This window comes from Gouania willdenowi, chromosome 17, assembly GCF_900634775.1.
Source record: "Gouania willdenowi chromosome 17, fGouWil2.1, whole genome shotgun sequence".
Classification (NCBI taxonomy): domain Eukaryota; kingdom Metazoa; phylum Chordata; class Actinopteri; order Blenniiformes; family Gobiesocidae; genus Gouania; species Gouania willdenowi.
The window spans coordinates 5,677,747-5,697,022 of record NC_041060.1 but is presented as its reverse complement, the minus strand read 5'-3'; the positions used below and the strand labels follow the sequence as shown (position 1 = coordinate 5,697,022).

Here is a 19,276-nt window from a genome sequence, read left to right as displayed (position 1 = left end):
GAAGAGTAAAATAAAATCTGTTTAATAAAAGAAACCCATACAGATTAAATTAATTAAGAAAATAAAAAGCAAAACCACAAAAGTACATTCTTGTCTACATGTTTTATTAAACTTGTCTTTATCATGTTATCAAACAAAATAGGTTTGCAATCAAAAAATCAAATAGGACTCTTGTGAATCAGGATGGCATTAAACTACAAAATCAATGTCAATGCTATACAACATAGGTAGCAATAGGAATTAAACTATATCAGCGCTAATAACACAAGTTATACACCAATCAGCATTGAATAAAATGGCAAAATCAGTGGCAATGCATAAAAAACTTGCATATCAAACAGTGCCAACAGTAAACATGGTATTTTTAAAGTGCAACATTACAAATAACCAAGCACTGAGTTCCAGAGCAGTGGTATACGTATTCAGAACCCTGTTTTATACAGATAGCTGATTCTTCAAAGATTGAATTTTGAGTTTCAGCTCAACTCTGCCCAGGTTTAGCATGACCTGTTGAATAAAGTGACAGGTACTTTTCATGCACTCTTGTGAATCAGGATGGTATTAAACTACAAAATCAATGCCAATGCAATAGGAATGAAACTAGATCAATGCTAATAACACGAATCATACACCAATCAGCATGGACTTAAACTACAAAATCAGTGCCAATGCCATAAAACATACTGTAGCTAGAAACAGTAATAAAACCAAACTGCTAGATCAGTGCTAATAACATGACTCATACACCAATCAGGATGGAATCAAACAGCAAAATCAGTGGCAATGCATAAAAAACTTGCATATCAAACAGTGCCAACAGTAAACATGGTATTTTTAAAGTGCAACATTACAAATAACCAAGCACTCAGATCCAGAGCAGTGGTATACGTATTCAGAACCCTGTTTTAAACAGATAGCTGATTCTTCAAAGATTGAATTTTGGGTTTCAGCTCAACTCTGCCCAGGTTTAGCATGACCTGTTGAATAAAGTGGAAGGTGCTTTTCATGCACTTGGGGTAGTCCAAGTGCAAGGCATAAATCAGTCCAAAAAGGACACAGAAAGCCTGTGGCAGGTTGGCCAGCTCCTCCATTACCACACTCCCTTCCAAGACGATGCTCACTCTGGATGGGTTGAGTTGAGGATGTTCGTCAATGCAGAGGATTCCCACTGAAGTTTCACTGTACAAGTCCTTGTCAGTTGCATCCTAACAGAAAAAGAAACGGACAAAGAGGCGACATTGTAATGTCAATAATGCTGTGTTGACCACAAAAATCGAGAGAGGACAACACCAATTTTAAATCGCCATAATTTGAACTGTGCATTACAAGAGCTGTTTGAAAACCTGTGTGCTGAAATGGTTTTGTAGCTCAGCAGAGATGGAGCTTTTTCAGTCCCAGTCAAGCTGAAAAGTTGTGTAAAAACAATTTCCAGTACAGATGCAATGGGTTCTATGCACAGATCCACTACTTCCTGAACTTAATGCTGCTCCTTTTTTTCCTGTCTTACATTATTGGACAAACTGATTAATCCAGGTGTCTGACCATTGTGACTACTCAGACACACCTGGATTATTATCAGTTTGTCCAATAATGTAAAGACAGGAAACAAAGGAGCAGCATTAAGTTCAGAAAGTAGTGGAGCTATGGATAGAGCCCATTGTTGCAGTTACAAATTTAAGACCAGTTTTGTCCTTTAATCTCAAAAAGTAAGAATTTATGTAAGGGTTTTTTATAGTCCTCAGCAAAATAAACAGAGGGGTCCCTCCCTGTGGCCCCATCTCACACTAGCTGATGGCAATTTCACAGAAAGACAAAGGTGAAAGTTCAAATTTTTGTACAATGTTAATTTGTTTGTAATTTAGAGTAAGTAGTAGTAATTTATTTTTTACAGTAAATTCATATCAGATGGTCATGTTGTGAATCAATAATGCAGATATTCAAAACAAATTCAGTTACTTACCGAGCAGGTTTTGAAGAACGCAGAGGGGTCATCCCCCAAGACGACTGGCAGTCCCCGAAGACAAAGGCACCTGATGTCTGTTGGCTCAGTGGTCTGGAAGATAGTGGACATAACTAAGTACACTCATACTGTATATGCTTAAATAGATTCCAGAAAGTCGCCACAATTTAATTACTTCATTACAAACTTCCTGGACAGAAAGTAGAGAGGAGTGGGTAGAAGAACAGAAGAGGAGAGATAAAAACAAGAAAAGAGCAAAGTATATAGAGTAGGATAAAAGAGGAGGAAATGGAAACGGGAGAGTAGGGCTGGGCGATATGGCCTTTTATAAATACCGCGATATTTTTAGGCCATGTCACGATACACGATATATATCTCGATATTTTGCATTACCCTTGAATTAACACTTTGATGCACAAAATCACACCAGTATGATGATTCTATATGTCTACATTAAAACATTCTTGGTCATACTGCATTAATATATGCCAATTTTAAACTTTCATGGAAAAAAGGGGATATCACAACTAAGTCAAAGTTGACATAACTGTATTTATTAAACAGTGAGTGGCTCAAACATAAAATTGTCAACAGAAAGTGCACGTTCTGTGCAAAATTGTCACAGAGACATTTCAAAACAAGACATTAGTGCAGGATGCAACTCACATGGCATTTCAAAACACAAAATTAAAGTGCACTTTTTGTACATAATGCCACTACAATATTTTAAAACAAATAGTGCCCTTTTGTGCATGTTGTCATTAAGATGACATTTCAAAACAACACTAAATTTAAGTGCACCTTTTGTGCATAATGCCACTAAGATATTAAAAAAAAAAAAAAAAAAGTCCGCGAGTTTAACGGTATGGTCATTTTCAACACCGCACAGACTACAAGCTGCGATATATCGAGTATATTCGATATATCGCCCAGCTCTAGCCTGGTCACATGAATACAGTTAGCATTTTACAGATGATTTACTAACAATTAATGGCAGTTATCTAGAGTGAAAAAGTACACAAAAAATATCCAGTTACCGTGGCAAGAGCAAAAATCCCAATGCTGAAAAACAGGAGCTTCAAATGTCTGTTTAAGCAACCTTTTCAACCGGCCACAACACTGAAGGTTAGGGTTCAAGAGCAGATTCAAAATGTAGGTTTGAGCGGGAGCTGCTCACAAACAGCTACTAAAGCTATGTGTGTCCGTTAAAATGCTAACAGTGCTAGCCAAATGTGTCTTAACATTAGCACGTCAGTTTAGCTAATGATAACGTTTTTTTCACTGCTCTAACAGTCATTGGAGCTAGTGCTAACTTAAAATCAAAAGCCACCACAGAGTGGTGGTCGGTCACTCACCAGATTCAGTCTCCTGTCGCCCTCTTTCTTCGTCTCTACTCCACTCGAGGCACACGTCCTCCGGCAGGGCAGCGCGGCGCCAACGGCTTATTTACTGACAAAATTAGCTACAGGGTCCGCGGTAGTGGAACTGCTGTTTCCACTGCTTACAAACTACTCCTCGCTGTAAAAAGAACTAACAAGTTGTAAAATGTCTCTCGGACACAACAGCAGCGAACCGTTGAAAATACACGCAGGAGAAGTGACGTGCTGCAACATGCCTTCAGGTTGCTGCATTCAAGTGGTGTCAGAATAATCGGGTAAATTAATTTCCGACTGACAAAAATCACACGAACACTGATAGGCAGTAAATCTCTGCCCATGTAGAGTAAAATAGATTAGTGAGTTATTTATTTGCATAAATCCTGATATCAAGTCAATATTTTTGTGATTTTAGGTATTGTAGAGTCTACTAGTAGAATACAGCAACAAGTCTGGGATAAAATCACTGATATAAAGCTTAAAAGTGTTTCTGCATAGTTGATAACGACGTGAATTATCACCGGAAAAAGATAACCATGTCTTTTTAAATGTTTTGAGTATTAAAACATAAAACTTCTTCTTTGTAGCATCCACAAAGTTGAAAAATGACCTCGGGAAAACCGAACCTTCCTACACTACTTGAATGCAGAGGGAATTTTAGAGGCGTGGTCATGACCAAAACTTAAAAATTCCGTGCCACTTAACTTAAAGTTAGTCATTCATGACATTACTTTCAAATGTAAGTATATTCTACTTCGAATTAGTAGACTGCACTTAAATTTGATAGTTCTACAATCAAACTTAAATTATCTATGTATGTTGAAATTGCTTGTTTGAGTAGAAATGAAATCCGGGCTAACAGTGTAGCTGTAAAGGAGACTGTTTGTACTACCTGGAGCAGTACACCACTGGACAACCAAGAGACATTGTACGCAGCTGTCTTCACATGAATCCTGAAAGAGGTTATGATGTTGCCAAAGAACTACTAAAAGTTCACTTTGGAAATGAGTTACATGTAACAGCAGCTTATATAGAAAAGATAATCAGCAGGCCAAGTATTAAGTCTGAGGACACAAAAGCACTGACAGCCTTTGGGCTCTTCCTACGTGAATGTTGCAATGCAATGGAAGAGTTACGCTATTTAGATGAGTTGAGCATGTCTGCTAATATGAAACTTTTGATTCAAAAATTACCCTATAAACTTAAAGACAAATGGAGAACTAAGGCAAATGAAATTTTTGAAAGAACTGGTGATAGGGCACAATTCAGAGATATTGTTAACTTCATTGAGTTGCAAAATAGAATCACTTCAGATCCAGTTTTTGGTGACATACAGGACACACATCCTGTGCAAAGGACATTAAGATCAAATACATCCCAAATGAAATTTCAATTACAAAGAAATAGCTTTGCAACTCATGTTTTAGTTAAAGATAATTACAAGGTGATTGATAATAAACAGCAGGACACTTGGAAAAATGATGTTTCCGCTGCTGAGACGAGCTTTTCTTGTTTGTATTGTGCACATGATGGACATTCATTGGAGCAATGTCACGAACTGTGTAAAATTTCACATCGAGAAAGGTTAGAGTTTTTGAAGGAGAAGGGTCTATGTTTTGGCTGTCTAAAAACAGGGCATTTAAGTAAAAGCTGCGACAGGCGAAGCATTTGCATGCACTGTAAGAAATTGCATCCCACTATTTTGCACATAAGACAAGCAGAGGTTGATCAAAATAAGGAACCTGTGTATCCTCCAGTATATGCCAACAGAACTGTAGTTGACAGAATAGAGGAGCTGTTGACGAGTCAATACAATTATGACTTCATTGAAAAGTCAGGCACACAACAAGAAGATGATTGTTACTTTAGCTCTTGATGAGTATTTACATACTCCATTTTCAATAGGCCGACTGTAAAAGTCACTGCAATCACGTGAAGAAGTATAAAAAATATCTAAGGGTGTGGTCATGATCTGTAATGATTATATTAAAATCAAGGTTAGCAGATGGCCCTAAAATTAGCTGAAAAGTGTTGAATATAAATGTCCAGTTACATGTATCTAATGTGAAAAAAATAATCATATAATGGTAATACTTGAAACAATATGTCTGCTTCATAAATGTCAGTTATCAGTTAATGTTATTACATGTTTTTTTTTTATATTTTTTAAAAATTGTTTATACATATCGATGAGCATTAGGGATAAAACAGTTATAGTATTTATTATTATCAAGTCCCTTTCACAATATGTTGTGATTGTATTGTTGGTTCCTTTTCTGTTAATATTTATGAATATTTTGTATAATATCAACTCTTATCTGAATCACCAATCATTTTGCCATCTTATGCTAATTGAAATGTAATCTAGTACAAAACAATAGGCTGGGATAATTGTTATGTCTGAATAGTACACAGTGTATTTTGCAAATGCAGGCATTTACTGAGAAACACTAGCAATCCCAGGAATCATTATGTAGCACAAAAACCACCTTTGTTTAGAGAAAACTTGTATTTTAACTCATATAGGCAGAAAAAGTGGCATATTGAAAAATAAACAATAAAATAAATAAAGAACTAAAGATAAAACAAGGTTTTATTTAATGAATAATCACGATTTTTTTTTTTAGTTGTTGGTCATTTTAGCACAAATATTTATTTATTTGGTATTTATTTACCAAACTGGACCACGCAAGCGCACCAAACTGGACCACACGTGCGCGCACCAAACTGGACCGCACGCGCGCACCAAACTGAAACCCGCGCGCACCAAACTGAAACCCGCGCGCGCACCAAACTGGACCCCACGTGCGCGCACCAAACTGGACCCCACGTGCGCGCACCAAACTGGACCCCACGTGCGCGCACCAAACTGGACCGCACGCGCGCACCAAACTGAAACCCGCGCGCACCAAACTGAAACCCGCGCGCGCACCAAACTGGACCGCGCACGCACCAAACTGGACCACGCGAGCGCACCAAACTGGACCCCACGTGCGCGCACCAAACTGGACCCCACGTGCGCGCACCAAACTGAACCACGCGAGCGCACCAAACTGGACCCCACGCGAGCGCACCAAACTGGACCCCACGTGCGCGCACCAAACTGAACCCCGCGCGCGCGCACCAAACTGAACCCCGCGCGCACCAAACTGGACCAGAACATTTTCGCTCCCATGTCAAACTCAAGGCCCAGGAGCCAAATCTGGCTCTTCAGAGCAACTGATTTGGCTCACATGGGAAAGAGAAAACATGTATCATTGTGTAAATGACCAAATAATTCAATTGTAAATTTGTTGTTGAAAGAACTCTAAATTCTTCTCAAATTCTTCCACAAAATCTCACCAAATTAAATAAAAAAATAAAATAAAAATTCGTCAAAAAATAAATAAATCACTGGCCATTTAAGTATCTGTCACTTTGTCTAATTTATAACTGGAAGTGCAAACTTGGGCACATTAATGTTGGAATTAAAGCTGCGGCCCACTTGTGATTGAACTGGTCCCCTTTTGGCCCCTGAACTAAAATGAGTTTGACACCCCTGTTGTAGATTTATATGTTTTGCCATTTCCATAGCTATGTTTGGGTACATATCATTGTAAAGGAATCCTAGAATCTGTCTATGTGTTGAAAGAAAAATGTTTTAAAATAGAAAACTTGGTCAATAATTGATTGGGTGTGGCACTGTGGGAGTAGTTTCTATTAGTACGTGCGCTCACTTGGGGGTGTTTTTTGTATGGCTTGACGGGTGAGTGAGCTTGGGAGAGCTACTTTCTGTTGACTGCATCATCCTGTGATCCATCAAAAATCTGCACTGTCATGAGATATCTGTAAGGCAACCAATGCATGCTACTACAGTAAGTGCCTGTCTCCAACGCGATCTGGAACAATAAACCTCTCAACTCTGTGCAATTGTTTGGCGTGCGTTTCATCACTGTTATATCCCTCCTTGCTTAGCCTACCGTGGCGTGGAAAAACTGGCTTTTGGTCCATATGCCACAACAGTACTTCATATAATATAGGAGGAGGAATAAAAACAAGACAACACTAACTACAGATGAGAATACACAAAAAAGGACTGTTCAGAACAACTCAAGAATGTTTGACCAGAGAGACATGTAAACCCATGTAAATTTGCGATGGTAAAACGGGACGGGACCCAGATAAGCAAACTGCTTCTCTCGTCTCCTTTTTCGGCATGTACAAAAAAAAAAAAAAAATGTAAAAAAAAAAGTGAATGTAACCATGTCGGAAATAAACTGAATAAATAAATAAAAATAAATAAAACAATATTGTCATTATGAAAATAATTGTAGAAAAAGATTACAGAAAGATTTTGTTTAATTGTAATAAAGGAAGCTTTAAAACATACATCTGATAATTTTATTTTTATCATGCTATATTCTACACTAACTTGTTGACTCCCTTTTTTTTTATCAACAGATCTGCAAGAAACTCGCTGGCGAGGGAAAGGGCACTGCGGACTGGTGCACCAACGTGGCCAATGAACTCGGTCAGATCCTCATGTCGGTCCTCACTTGCGAAGGGTCTCTGGACAAAATCAGGCCGATGGCTGACGGTCTCATGGCCAGGTACAAGCGAGCAGGGGAGGCACCTCCTGAGTTGATGTATGTGGACCGCGGCTGTTGTCGTGTGCATGGTGTATCGTCCCTGGAGCAGCTCTTCAGAGAGTGGGCCGAGTGTGGAATGATGGTCCGGCTGGACATCTTCCACTGGATCAAAAGGTTTGATGCTGCAATACGGACGGATCACCATGCAAAGTATGCACTCTTTAAGTCTGCCCTCTCTGCTGCGGTGTTCTCATTAATCAAAGATGACATGGCATTGCTCATCCAAGCAAGGAAGAGGCTTCCTTGATGTGTCTGTAGTTGACGTGTCCGTAGTTGACGTGTCCGTAGTTGACGTGTCTGTAGTTGTGTCTGTCATTGACATGTTTGTCATTGACATGTCTGTCATTGACGTGTCTGTCGTTGACGTGTCTGTCGTTGACGTGTCTGTAGTTGACATGTCTGTAGTTGACGTGTCTGTAGTTGACGTGTGTGTTGCTCTCTCCTCAGCCTCCGAAGTATCAGCTGAAAAAATCTCATGAGTACTTCACGCAGGTGCAGGCCCAGATGGCTCTCACAGGTATTCATGAGGTGGACTTTGTGGTTTACACGCTGAAGGACATGGCCATCACCAATGTGAAGTTTGACTCCGAGCATTGGGACGAAACTGTGGCCAAACTGCAGATGTTCATTGAGATATACACTTTCAAACGCAGCGAGGAAGAGTTTTAAAACCCCAGGATCTGTTAACTTCAACCAGGTTAACTTTAACCAGATCAACATCAACAGGATGAATTCAGGAGAATTTTGTTCAGTCAGTTTAAGTTGAATAAGTTATTAATGGGGTGTTTCCTAACCTGGTCTGATCCATGTTTATCTAAGATCTGCATATGTGATGAGTAGAATAGTGAAACTAGTGATTTCTAAATCTTGGAGCCTGTGAGACTAAGTAGTGTTTTAACAAGTCACTCAGTATGTAATTGATTATTTATATCTGATCATTTTAATCACTTCATGAATTTGTAGGAGAAGATTTGATCTTATTTAAATTGTTTGCTGCTTGTTATTTATTTCTAATGAAGTTCATTAAAACAAAGTAAGTCTGACGTATTTGGTTGTTTATTTATGTTTATGTGCATCATTAATGTTTCAGAGTCACTGTTAGTGAAGCTTGATTAAAGCATCATTTGGTTGGTCATTGACTTCACTTTATAATGATAATGTTCTACTACGTTTTGCTTTAATCTTTATTATAAATTACATATTAATTACCATCATATTTTAGTCATTTTCCTCCTCAATATTTTTAGTCACATTTAGTTGACAAAATCTAAATTTGATTTGTCCTAAAGTCACAATTTCATGAGCCTAAAACTTGGTAGCCGAACACGCAACACACAGAGGATGAGAAATAAAATATATCACAAGAACCACAAAATATCTGCAAATAAATCCATGTAAATATGTCTGATACATGCAAATGAATCCTCAAAGTGCTGAGACAGCTGTTGGGATAAAGGTCATTCCAAACCTTTTTCGTACAGTCCTATAGTAGCCCTTCTTCAGCCCTCGTAGTAACCCTGTTATAGGATCCAATAGTAGCTTTATAGCAGTTCTATAGCAGCCCTGTAGTAGCTCTATAGGATCTATATAGTAGTCCTATACTAGTCGTATAGTAGCCACTTTTCTACTGATGCTACTTTAGGGGCTCTTATTTTGAAATGTAATGACAGAGTGAACAGCTCCACCTTGTGGTCAAATCCTGTAATGACAAGATTTAGAAAAGGATGAAATGACTCACCTGGGTTGTATTACAATTTAAAATGTAAATAATCCATCTTAGAAAATGTAAGAATTCATATTCATCAATAATTATTCACTATTAATCAATTGGAAACAGAAAAACAGTTAATATGTAAATGTATTATCAGAGATATCAGCACACACACAAAGAGAGAGTATTATGGGATGTTATGTGATGATGGACATCTCGTCTCTCTCTCTGCTCTCTGTCACTACTTTCACAACCTTCTGTAAATATGTGTAGAAATGCTGCCTCACGGCCTCAGGGTTCTCCTCCAGGTTAGACTGGATCACCATCAGACTGCTCAGAGGAGACGCTACACACACAAACACAAAGTCAGTATGAGTTCACCTACAGAAACACCACCATTACCAAACTAACATGAAAGAAATTTTTAATTTTAACGTAGCCCCGCCCCTTCCCCTTTGACTCTGCTCAGCCAGTGTTGCTATATGCTAAGCTAACCAAACATGTAGTGTTATGTTCAAGACCACACTATCCGAGACCAAGACTTGCCCGAGACCAAGACAAAACCAAGACTTCTGGGAGCCGAGACCAAGACCATAAACATTTTTTTTTTAATTTAAAAAACATATATAAATTAAATTATGACAAGGTTCGACAGTTAAATAACATTCTCTCTTTAGTTTTAGTTTCTTTTAAATACATTTGACAGACAAAAATGGTAATATCTAAAATATTAAAACTACTACTGCTACTGATAAATTCATAATTATTCTACATATTTGAAAACAAGACTTTTATGTCAGCTGAATGTACAGTAAGTGTTTAAAAGTATTTCTGCCAAGAAATAACATGGCTGGTCACCTACACACCACAGAGTGTTTCCTCTTTGCTGTGCTTTTACAAATGTTTTCTTTGTGGTTCGTGAAACCAAATTTCACAACCAACAAGTTAGCGGACATGTTTAGCTCCGCCTCTCTCTCCTGCTTGTGTGTGTGATTGTGTCACACATGTCACTCAGTCACATTAAGGAAGATTGAGGTCATTATACAGGGTGGATTAAAGAATGAATAAAGGATTGTTTTATCCCGTTCTTCTCCTTGTTATTATCACATTATAAAAAAGTTTAAAAATAGCAGGAATTAGTGCTGGTCTTGAGGGAAAGTCCGGGCAGCCCGAGTCTGAGACAAGACCGAGTCAAAATGCTTCCGAGTCTGAGACCTTTAAAATTTGGTCTCAAGACCAAGACCAGTCTTGACTACTACAACACTACAAACATGGTATGGAGAAACAGCCAGTACACATACTGAGAAAAAACGCATAACGACCACAAAAAACGTGCACTATGAGACAGCAATAACACACAAAACTACTTAAATAAGACGACAAAGATACAAAGACAATTGTAGAAACACTAGAAATACACAAAACGACTGCAGGAATAAAAACACACAAACAAACTACAACAAAAATATTCCACAACACCAGAAGGACACAAAATAACAGTAAAACTAACAACTTAAGAAAAACAACCAGAGGGTATTCCAGAAAGGAGGTTCAACTCTAAGTCTATCCATAAACTCTGAGTTAATAAACTCTGAATATCTGGTTCTATTACAGCTGGTATCAAGTGGATGAATTAACTCTGAGTATGTAAACCTTGAGTTACTCACGTGCACGCGCACCATAGAAAGCCATCATAAATGGAGCAAAGATAACACGAGCTATCATGGCAACCAGCCGGATGAGAGTAATTTATTTCACCCTGATGGAGTTAGAAGTTCTCCTGGTGTTTATAGAAGAATGTGTCTGTGCTAAAGGAATATGAGCCTGTTCTAAAGTTGGGTTCACACAGAACACCACTTCAGTAACTATAGTCGCTTAAATTGCTTGTGATGAGTCGCCTGAACATTCTCGCACTTTTTGGTCGCTTAGTGGGGAATAATTTGAATATTGTGATGAATAGTGGAAATAGTATGATTGGTATGTGTGTGCAGCACTGAGAAGGCTGACCACTTCTTCTACAGTTGTACATTTAGAGCACTTATCATAGACAGCTCCACTTGTACTTACAGTTTAAATGCTCACTTTACAGAGTGACTAAAGGATGAGTTACTCTAAATATACATAGAATTTACAAGGCTTATTCAAGGAGTAATCCACTTTCATTTGGCCCCATAAGTAGAGGAAGTGTACAGCCCATTCAGTGCAGCCTCAGCTCTACAGACAATGACGACCACTTGACGCTGTGTCATTTACATTGATTCTGAATATAATCTAGTCTCCAGAGTGTCTGAAGTGATGTTGGGTGTGAAGCACCCTCAGAGGAAAAGGAAACACCGTCACAGCCTAAAGCACTTAAAAATGTTCAATTAGGTTCAATACGACATGAGAAAAGACCACTTAGCAGCAGCTAAAAATGAAATATAAAAACATCATTCAGAACATTGAGGCATATTTAGCTCAACATCTTACCACATTTAGGTTTTAATTTGACTTTTTAAATGGTCGTATCATATTGAAGGTATAAATGTGGATTCCTTTACATGAGCCACATGTTTGTATCCAGAGAACTTTAATACAGACGTCAGCAGGTGTTTTAATGCAGATCAACCTTTCTGATACTAATGTGTGTCAGAGAAGAGTGTCAAGATTAATTAAAGTGTTCCTTGAGAAGCTGTGTTCAGGTGGGCGGAGCCAGGTGGAAACCCAGTGTTTCTGAGACAAAACCTGCCATTGAGCAGGTTCCATTCATGGAAAATGTTACCATGGTGACAGACTCAGAGTTTTTTTCTGGAATACCCCCCTGATGAAGACACAAAGAGAGGAGTGTGTACCTAGGTCAGAGTGTGTGTCTGCGTGTGTGTGTGTGTCGCCTGGCTGACGATGAGCGACCAGCACACACTGGGTGTCCTGTAGACCCTGAGAGGACACAAACATGGAGAACCAGCTCTCTATCTCTCTGAGCTGACTGGGAACAGTGGGATTATAGACCAGGACCACCCCACAGGAGTCAGTGGTCAGAGCAGGCCAGCACGACTCAAACCTGGAGGAGAAAGTAGAACCCACGTTTACTCTGCTACAGCTCTCCCTAGTGGACACTAAAGAGTTAGAAACACTTCACTAACAACACATTATGAACATTGAAGAACAGTCATGTGGAGACAGGTCCATCTATGAGGGGGAATAAAGGGGAGAGATTTTTGGGGTCCATCCATAAAGTCAGCAAAATGATGGTCCATTGTTCTATGAATCTGTGATAACCTAATTTATTTATTTACCTGAATAATGTCCACTGTTATCTAGGGAGTTTACTATTATTTAGCCCATAGTATAAAGTGATCTTAAAGATGGAAATCCTTGTTTTAATCTGAAATAAAATGGGTTAAAAGTGACTAAAAATGGTGGAAAAGGTGGTGAAATGAGATTTTAAAAACCACAAAAATTGGTTAAAAATTGCAAATTGTGGGTAATGGAATTTAAAAATGTAGAGGATAAAAGTGACAATAATGGGTCACCATATGTGACATTAGGTGGAAAAGTGGTGAAAGGGGTTTATAAGTGCTCAAAATGTGTTATAAATGGGAAAAAACTGTGCAAAAAACTCATTGAAATGTGATGGAAAAGTGTCAGAAATTGGAGTAATGTAGCAAAAACACATTAAAAGCAGCAAAAATATGGCAAGAAAAAGTGATGAAAATAGGTTAAATAATGGCAAGTTTGGAGTAGATGCAGAAAAAGGGTAAAAATAAGCAAAAATGGCTCAAATTGTTCAGAAAATATTCTTAGTTTCTTAAAGAACCCCTGAGTAAAAGGCCTTAATCACATTCCACAGTGATGGAGTAGGATTAGAACCAGTGACCTTCTGATTGTGGACTATGTGGATCATGTGACTGAGGGCAGATCTGAATTATTATTATTTAGTGTGATTAATTATTTTAACACACACACACACACACACACAGTGTGCATGTGTACATCATGTGTTCATGTCCAGCTGCTGTAAAGTGGTTCTTACTTGAAGTTTCCTGAACAGTCCCACAGTGTGACCTCACAGGGCTGATGGTCTGAGCTGCTCTCCAGATCACACTCAAACGACACCATCCTTCAAACACACACACATGATGATGAAGATGATGTCACACAGTAGTAAACACTCTGTGGTCACTACCTCACTCCCTGTGTGGGCCTGTATTCTCCTCCCAGCCTTTCTGTAGTGTCTGATAGGAAGTTAGCAAGAACCGTTTTCCCGCTCTGAAACAAAGACAGACAGAACATTTTATGGACAATTTAAGCCAATGTTTGCTTTATTCTACCCTTTTTCTGCAGCGACACCAAACTTTCCATATCTGTTCTTATTTTCATCACTTTTCCCTGCCCTATTTTTGCTCCTTTTAATGCATATTTGCTACATTACTTCCATTTCTGCCACTTTTCCATCAAATTTCAATGCCTTTGCTGCACATTTTTTACACTTTCAAGATATTTTCAGCACTTATAAACCTTTTACACCTAATTTCACATAGGGTGACCCATAATAATAATAAAAATTATAATGATAAAAAAATTTATTTAAAAGTGCTTTTCAAGAAACTCAAAGACACCATACAGGTTAAAACAACAATAGCAAATACAGTGATGAAAACAAAGAAATATAAATCAGAAAAAAGGAAAAAAAAACATCAGAATTTTTTTTTAAAAAAAAAAACAGGCAGGAAACAGGCATGAATGAATGGATGTTAAATGTTAAAAGTGTGAGACAGAGTGAAACAGGTGAGTTTTGAGGAGTGATTTGAAAGATGGAGGTCGGTGCAGTTATTTATGTGAGTTGGGATAAAGTTATTGTTTTTAACTTTTAACCTCTTTTCACCATATTTCATGATTATTTTTGCCAATTTAACCACTTTCACCATTTGTCATGGCAAATATTTACCAGTTTAAACTAATTGTTTCAATATTGAAACATTTTTACCACTTTTTCTGCCCATTTTTGACTGCTGTCATTTGCAACCAATTTCTGTGTTTTTTTAAATCCCATTTCACCACCTTTTCCCACCATTTTTGGTCACTTTGAACCCATTTTATTTGTGATTAAAACAAGAATTTCCATCTTTAAAATGACTATATACAATGGCGCAAATAATAGTAAACTTCCTGGATAACAGTGGATATTATTCAGATGAATAAATAAATGTGGTTATCACAGATTCATAGAACAACGGACCATCATTTTTCTCACTTTATGGGAAGAATAGGTCAATAGTTTTTACCAATGATCAGTGAAAAACTGAGGTTTAAAAATTACATGTTAGCATTAACACCGATTGTTAGCATGAGAGAGAAATTCAATATGATGTAAAAAAAAAAATTCTGATATTTTCCCAAACATCAGCTACAATGACTCCAGAATTTTGTAAAAATGTTTTAATGAACACTGCAAATGTATTTATTAAGAATTAATAAGTATATGTTTACGTCAGCATTTACAGTCAAACATGTTGATGCACTGTAGGATCAATCATGATTGATCAATCAAGAATGTGTGTAGGACAGTCTGTAGATGGTCATTAAAGTAAACATAGATACATTTAATAGGTTTTACATTTATTGATAAAAACACAGTGATTTACAATAAGTTTAAATGTACAACAGTTTCTTCAGTATTGGGGAGACATTTTGGTGAAAGTTACAAATCTGTAGAACATTTGGTTTATTTGTCGTAATTATTTTTTATTTTTCCTGATACTTGGTGTAGTTAATGTTTATTCATCGGAAGTCGATCACCAGTTTCTCTAGATACCAGATGAACCATAACACTGACAGCCTCAAGGATATAAATATCACCCCGTTAAATTTCACGCAAACATTCACATCAAGCATAAAAAAAAACACGTAATTAAAGCAAAGTCAAACTTACCTGACAGGGACCAACAATGAGTATCTTTAGTTTGACCATGTGTGCTAACTGAGTTAGCTGCTCAGGCTAACTCACAGAGCCTGTGACGGACGGCTGTTTTAAACTAGACTTTAGTGAACTCTGGAGTGTTTGTTCTCCTACAAACTCATCCCCGGATGTTCATTATTCACGAAAACGCACTAAAACGTGTCTAATGATGGCTAATGATGATGATTTTTAAACATAGCTGCCCTGCGACTCTTGGTTTCCATGGTAACAACAGCTCCTGCGCTTTGCTCTCATTGGATGAAGTGAACCTAAGGTTTAGCTCACAGCGCCACCCCCGGTCATCCACCGTAACTACAGGCACGAGGTTTACAGCGCAGCAACCAGAAACCCGATTCAAATTTGGATTAAAGGTCGGATTAAATGATGACGAATTTAAATGAAGAGTTGCTCGTTCTCTCAGGGAGTGAAAATAATCCACGTGGATCATAAAGTAAATGAACAGTTGAAGTGAGGGAGGTTATTTTTCCTCTGACGTCATCAAAGCTGCTCAAACCAGGAAGTCGGTGTGTTCCTGTTTTAGTGAAACAAGCTTTAAAGTGAGCTTTTATTTTAAAAGTCAGTGAAACAGGCGTTAAAGTTAGTTTTTATTTTAGAAGTTAGTGAAACAGGCGTTAAAGTGAGTTTTTATTTTAAAAAGTCAGTGAAACAGGATTTAAAGTGAGTTTTTATCCGAGTTTATTATAGGATGGATTCTCCCACACTGACGGAGGAGGAAATGATTGAAATAAAGAAAGACGTGAGTATTTATTTAGTTTCAATATTACTCATTACATTTACATGACATTATTACTCATTATATATCATATGTCTGTGGATGCAGGTTCACACAGGTCACTTGTTAATTATTGACTACGTACGTATAGAAAGCTGTAAAATGAACAAAAACAAAAATATCCTTTAAAATATGAACAAACCTACATGAGGTGTGTGTGTGTGTGTGTGTGTGTGTGTGTGTGTGTGTGTGTGTGTGTGTGTGTGTGTGTGTGTGTGTGTGTGTGCGCGTGTGTGTGTGTGTGCGTGTGTGTGTGAAAGAAGCCTTTATAACAGATAGAAATGTCAAAAATAAAAATCTCCACGGAAGAGTTGGAAGACCTGAAAGAAGACATTTCAAACTGTTCAAATATCTGATAAAATATGAATATTCACAACAAAAGCTATGAAACTGTGACAGAAACCATTAGAACTATTGAATCAATGAACGTGAACTGGAAAACAGACAAAACTGAGTGAAATCCACAGAGCAGAAGTATCCACAACCATGAGTAACAGTGGGTTCACTTCCTCAACTTTTCATCAACCTTTGGTCTGAAGATGAAGTCCATCAGAACTGTTTCATACACACACTGTGATTTTACTCTGAAAAACACATTAAAATGTTTTATTATTATTATTATTATTGTTAATAACAACAACAATAACAACAACAATAATAATAATAATAATAATGATGATATGACTGGTTAATGACTAGTTAATGGCTGGTTTGGGTGTAGGTTATGACCCAAATGCGTCACTACCTGTGTAAGTCGATCCGGGCCGACCGCCATCTGGACTTCCTGCGCTCTCGGAGGATCCTTACGAAGGAGGATGCTGAGGACATCAGCTGCAGGAGCACTCAGGGGAAGAGGACAGGCGTCATGCTGGACATCCTCAGTGAGAACCCTCAGGGCCTGGACGCTCTCCTGGACTCCATTAGGGAGAACAAGTCCCAGGACTTCATCATCGTCAAGATCACAGACGAGGTGCAGAAAGCCAAGAACGACAAGATAGAGTCGCTGAGAGGTGAAAGCGCTGACACAAGTCTACATACACGTTTGAAACGCTTTACACCACTAATCCTCCTCACAATAATGCGCACTGTGCACACACTCACACTTTTGCACACATTCTGTGTTCCTGTGTTTTTCCTCTATATTTCATGTGTATGTCCTGTCTGTTTCCTTTATATTTCTCATCTGTTTCCTTTGTATTTCCTGTTTGTTTCCTGTCTTTTTCCTGTGTATTTCCTGTCTGTTTCCTGTGTATTCCCTGTATATTTCCTGTCTGTTTCCTGTATATTCCCTGTATATTCCCTGTATATTTCCTGTATATTTCCTGTCTGTTTTCTGTGTATTCCCTGTATATTTCCTTTATATTTCCCATCTGTTTCCTTTGTATTTCCTGTTTGTTTCCTGTGTATTTTCTGTGTGTTTCCTGTGTATTCCCTGTATATTTCCTGCCTGTTTCCTGTGTATTCCCTGTATGTGTCCTGTCTGTTTCCTGTGTATTCCCTGTATATTTCCTGTCTGTTTTCTGTGTATTCCCTGTATATTTCATGTCTGTTTCCTGTATATTTCCTGGGTGTTTCCTGTGTCTTTCCTGTCTGTTTCCTGTGTATTTTCTGAGTGTTTCTTGTGTATTTCCTGTCTGTTTCCTGTGTATTTCCTGTCTGTTTCCTGTGTATTCCCTGTATATTTCCTATATGTTTCCTGTGTATTATTTGCATATTTCCTGTCTGTTTTCTGTGTATTCCCTGTATATTTCATGTCTGTTTCCTGTATATTTCCTGGATGTTTCCTGTCTGTTTTCTGTGTATTTCTTATTTGTTTCCTGTGTATTTTCTGAGTGTTTCCTGTGTATTTCCTGTATAATGGTCTTTCTTCTTACCGTTTGCAGCAGGCATGGTGGTGTGTTCATCAGACTTCTATGGCTCCGCCCACTCAGTGAGTGACGTTTCCTATTCGTTGAGGACAGACTCCACGCTGCTCTTCCATCCAGACGGGGAGCAAAGCTCCGCCTCCTCCCCCGTGCTCTGTGCTCCGTCTCTAATGACGGGGGAGGGACTGCCGTCGTCCAGCCTTCCTCGGCCCGGAGAGCCTGGAGCTCCGCCCGTTCCCGAGCCGCAGGAGGAGGGGGTGCCGTGCACCAGCAGTGGGGACTCCAACATCCAGCCTCTGAGGTCACGCTCACTCCTCTCACACCACAACGTCTGCTGAGGAGAAGAAACCACGCCCACATCCATCTGAGAAACACTGTGAAGCTCCACCCTCTGACCCCTCCTATTAGTTAGCTATCAGTCTGTGTGTTTGACTCCTCCCACATCACAGAGAAGAGAAGAAAGGAGGAGCAGACTGGGACCATTCACTGCTACACTCAGTGATCAATCACATGATCAGGATCAATAACTCCATCATATTTAGGATTCACCACAAAGAAAACACTACACTGTGTGTGTGTGTGTGTGTGTGTGTGTGTGTGTGTGTGTGTGTGTGTGTGTGTGTGTGTGTGTGTGTGTGTGTGTGTGTGTGTGTGTGTGTGTTTGTTACCTGTGACATCACTCAGTCACACCCTCTAATAGATCAACCAATCAGAGTATGTCTTTCTATCACTAGTAAACATTATTAATCAGTGATTGATAACGAAATGTGACAGTACCGTGTTCAGCACTAAAAAGAACAGCAGCGTTTTTATTTCATAAAACAGAGAAGAAAAAAAAACATATGATGTGTTAAAAATGTTTTTTTATATAATTATTACTTATTGTTTGTATTGTTAAAACATCAGGAATTAAAGAATAATCAAATATTTCCAAGCAACTGAATGTTTTATTTAAGGTCAAAACTGAAATATAATCATAATCAGATTTTTTTTTTTTTTTGTAAA

The 19,276-nt window shown here is 38.3% G+C and overlaps 2 protein-coding genes and 1 long non-coding RNA gene across 3 annotated transcripts; 1 reads left to right on the top strand and 2 right to left on the bottom strand.

Annotated features, from left to right (window-relative positions):
• Positions 1-1,073: 1,073 nt before the first annotated feature.
• On the bottom strand, positions 1,074-3,618 carry LOC114479717 (uncharacterized). The gene is made up of 3 exons (XR_003676012.1): positions 3,316-3,618; positions 1,961-2,053; positions 1,074-1,205 (listed from the first exon to the last, which is right to left on the bottom strand). It is a non-coding gene; the product is annotated as an uncharacterized LOC114479717 (long non-coding RNA).
• Positions 3,619-9,872: 6,254 nt separating this feature from the next.
• LOC114479540 (intraflagellar transport protein 22 homolog) lies at positions 9,873-15,766 on the bottom strand. The gene is made up of 5 exons (XM_028473274.1): positions 15,587-15,766; positions 13,841-13,923; positions 13,688-13,774; positions 12,507-12,715; positions 9,873-10,021 (listed from the first exon to the last, which is right to left on the bottom strand). Exons 1-5 carry the CDS (start codon positions 15,623-15,625, stop codon positions 9,873-9,875), a joined length of 567 nt encoding a protein of 188 aa, XP_028329075.1. The 5' UTR covers positions 15,626-15,766.
• A 456-nt stretch (positions 15,767-16,222) lies between these two features.
• bcl10 (BCL10 immune signaling adaptor) lies at positions 16,223-18,609 on the top strand. Its single transcript, XM_028473302.1, has 3 exons — positions 16,223-16,370; positions 17,128-17,416; positions 18,290-18,609. Exons 1-3 carry the CDS (start codon positions 16,320-16,322, stop codon positions 18,607-18,609), a joined length of 660 nt encoding a protein of 219 aa, XP_028329103.1. The 5' UTR covers positions 16,223-16,319.
• Positions 18,610-19,276: the final 667 nt, after the last annotated feature.

Excerpts from the sequence above, each read along its gene's own strand:
- LOC114479540 (XM_028473274.1), bottom strand. The coding sequence starts at position 15,625 with ATGGTCAAACTAAAGATACTCATTGTTGGTCCCTGTCAG. Across the intron at positions 13,924-15,586 it reads TCATTGTTGGTCCCTGTCAG|AGCGGGAAAACGGTTCTTGC; the intron begins GTAAGTTTGACT and ends TCTTTGTTTCAG. Across the intron at positions 13,775-13,840 it reads AGGCCCACACAGGGAGTGAG|GATGGTGTCGTTTGAGTGTG; the intron begins GTAGTGACCACA and ends GTGTGTTTGAAG.
- bcl10 (XM_028473302.1), top strand. The coding sequence starts at position 16,320 with ATGGATTCTCCCACACTGACGGAGGAGGAAATGATTGAAATAAAGAAA. Across the intron at positions 16,371-17,127 it reads TGATTGAAATAAAGAAAGAC|GTTATGACCCAAATGCGTCA; the intron begins GTGAGTATTTAT and ends GTTTGGGTGTAG. Across the intron at positions 17,417-18,289 it reads CAAGATAGAGTCGCTGAGAG|CAGGCATGGTGGTGTGTTCA; the intron begins GTGAAAGCGCTG and ends TACCGTTTGCAG.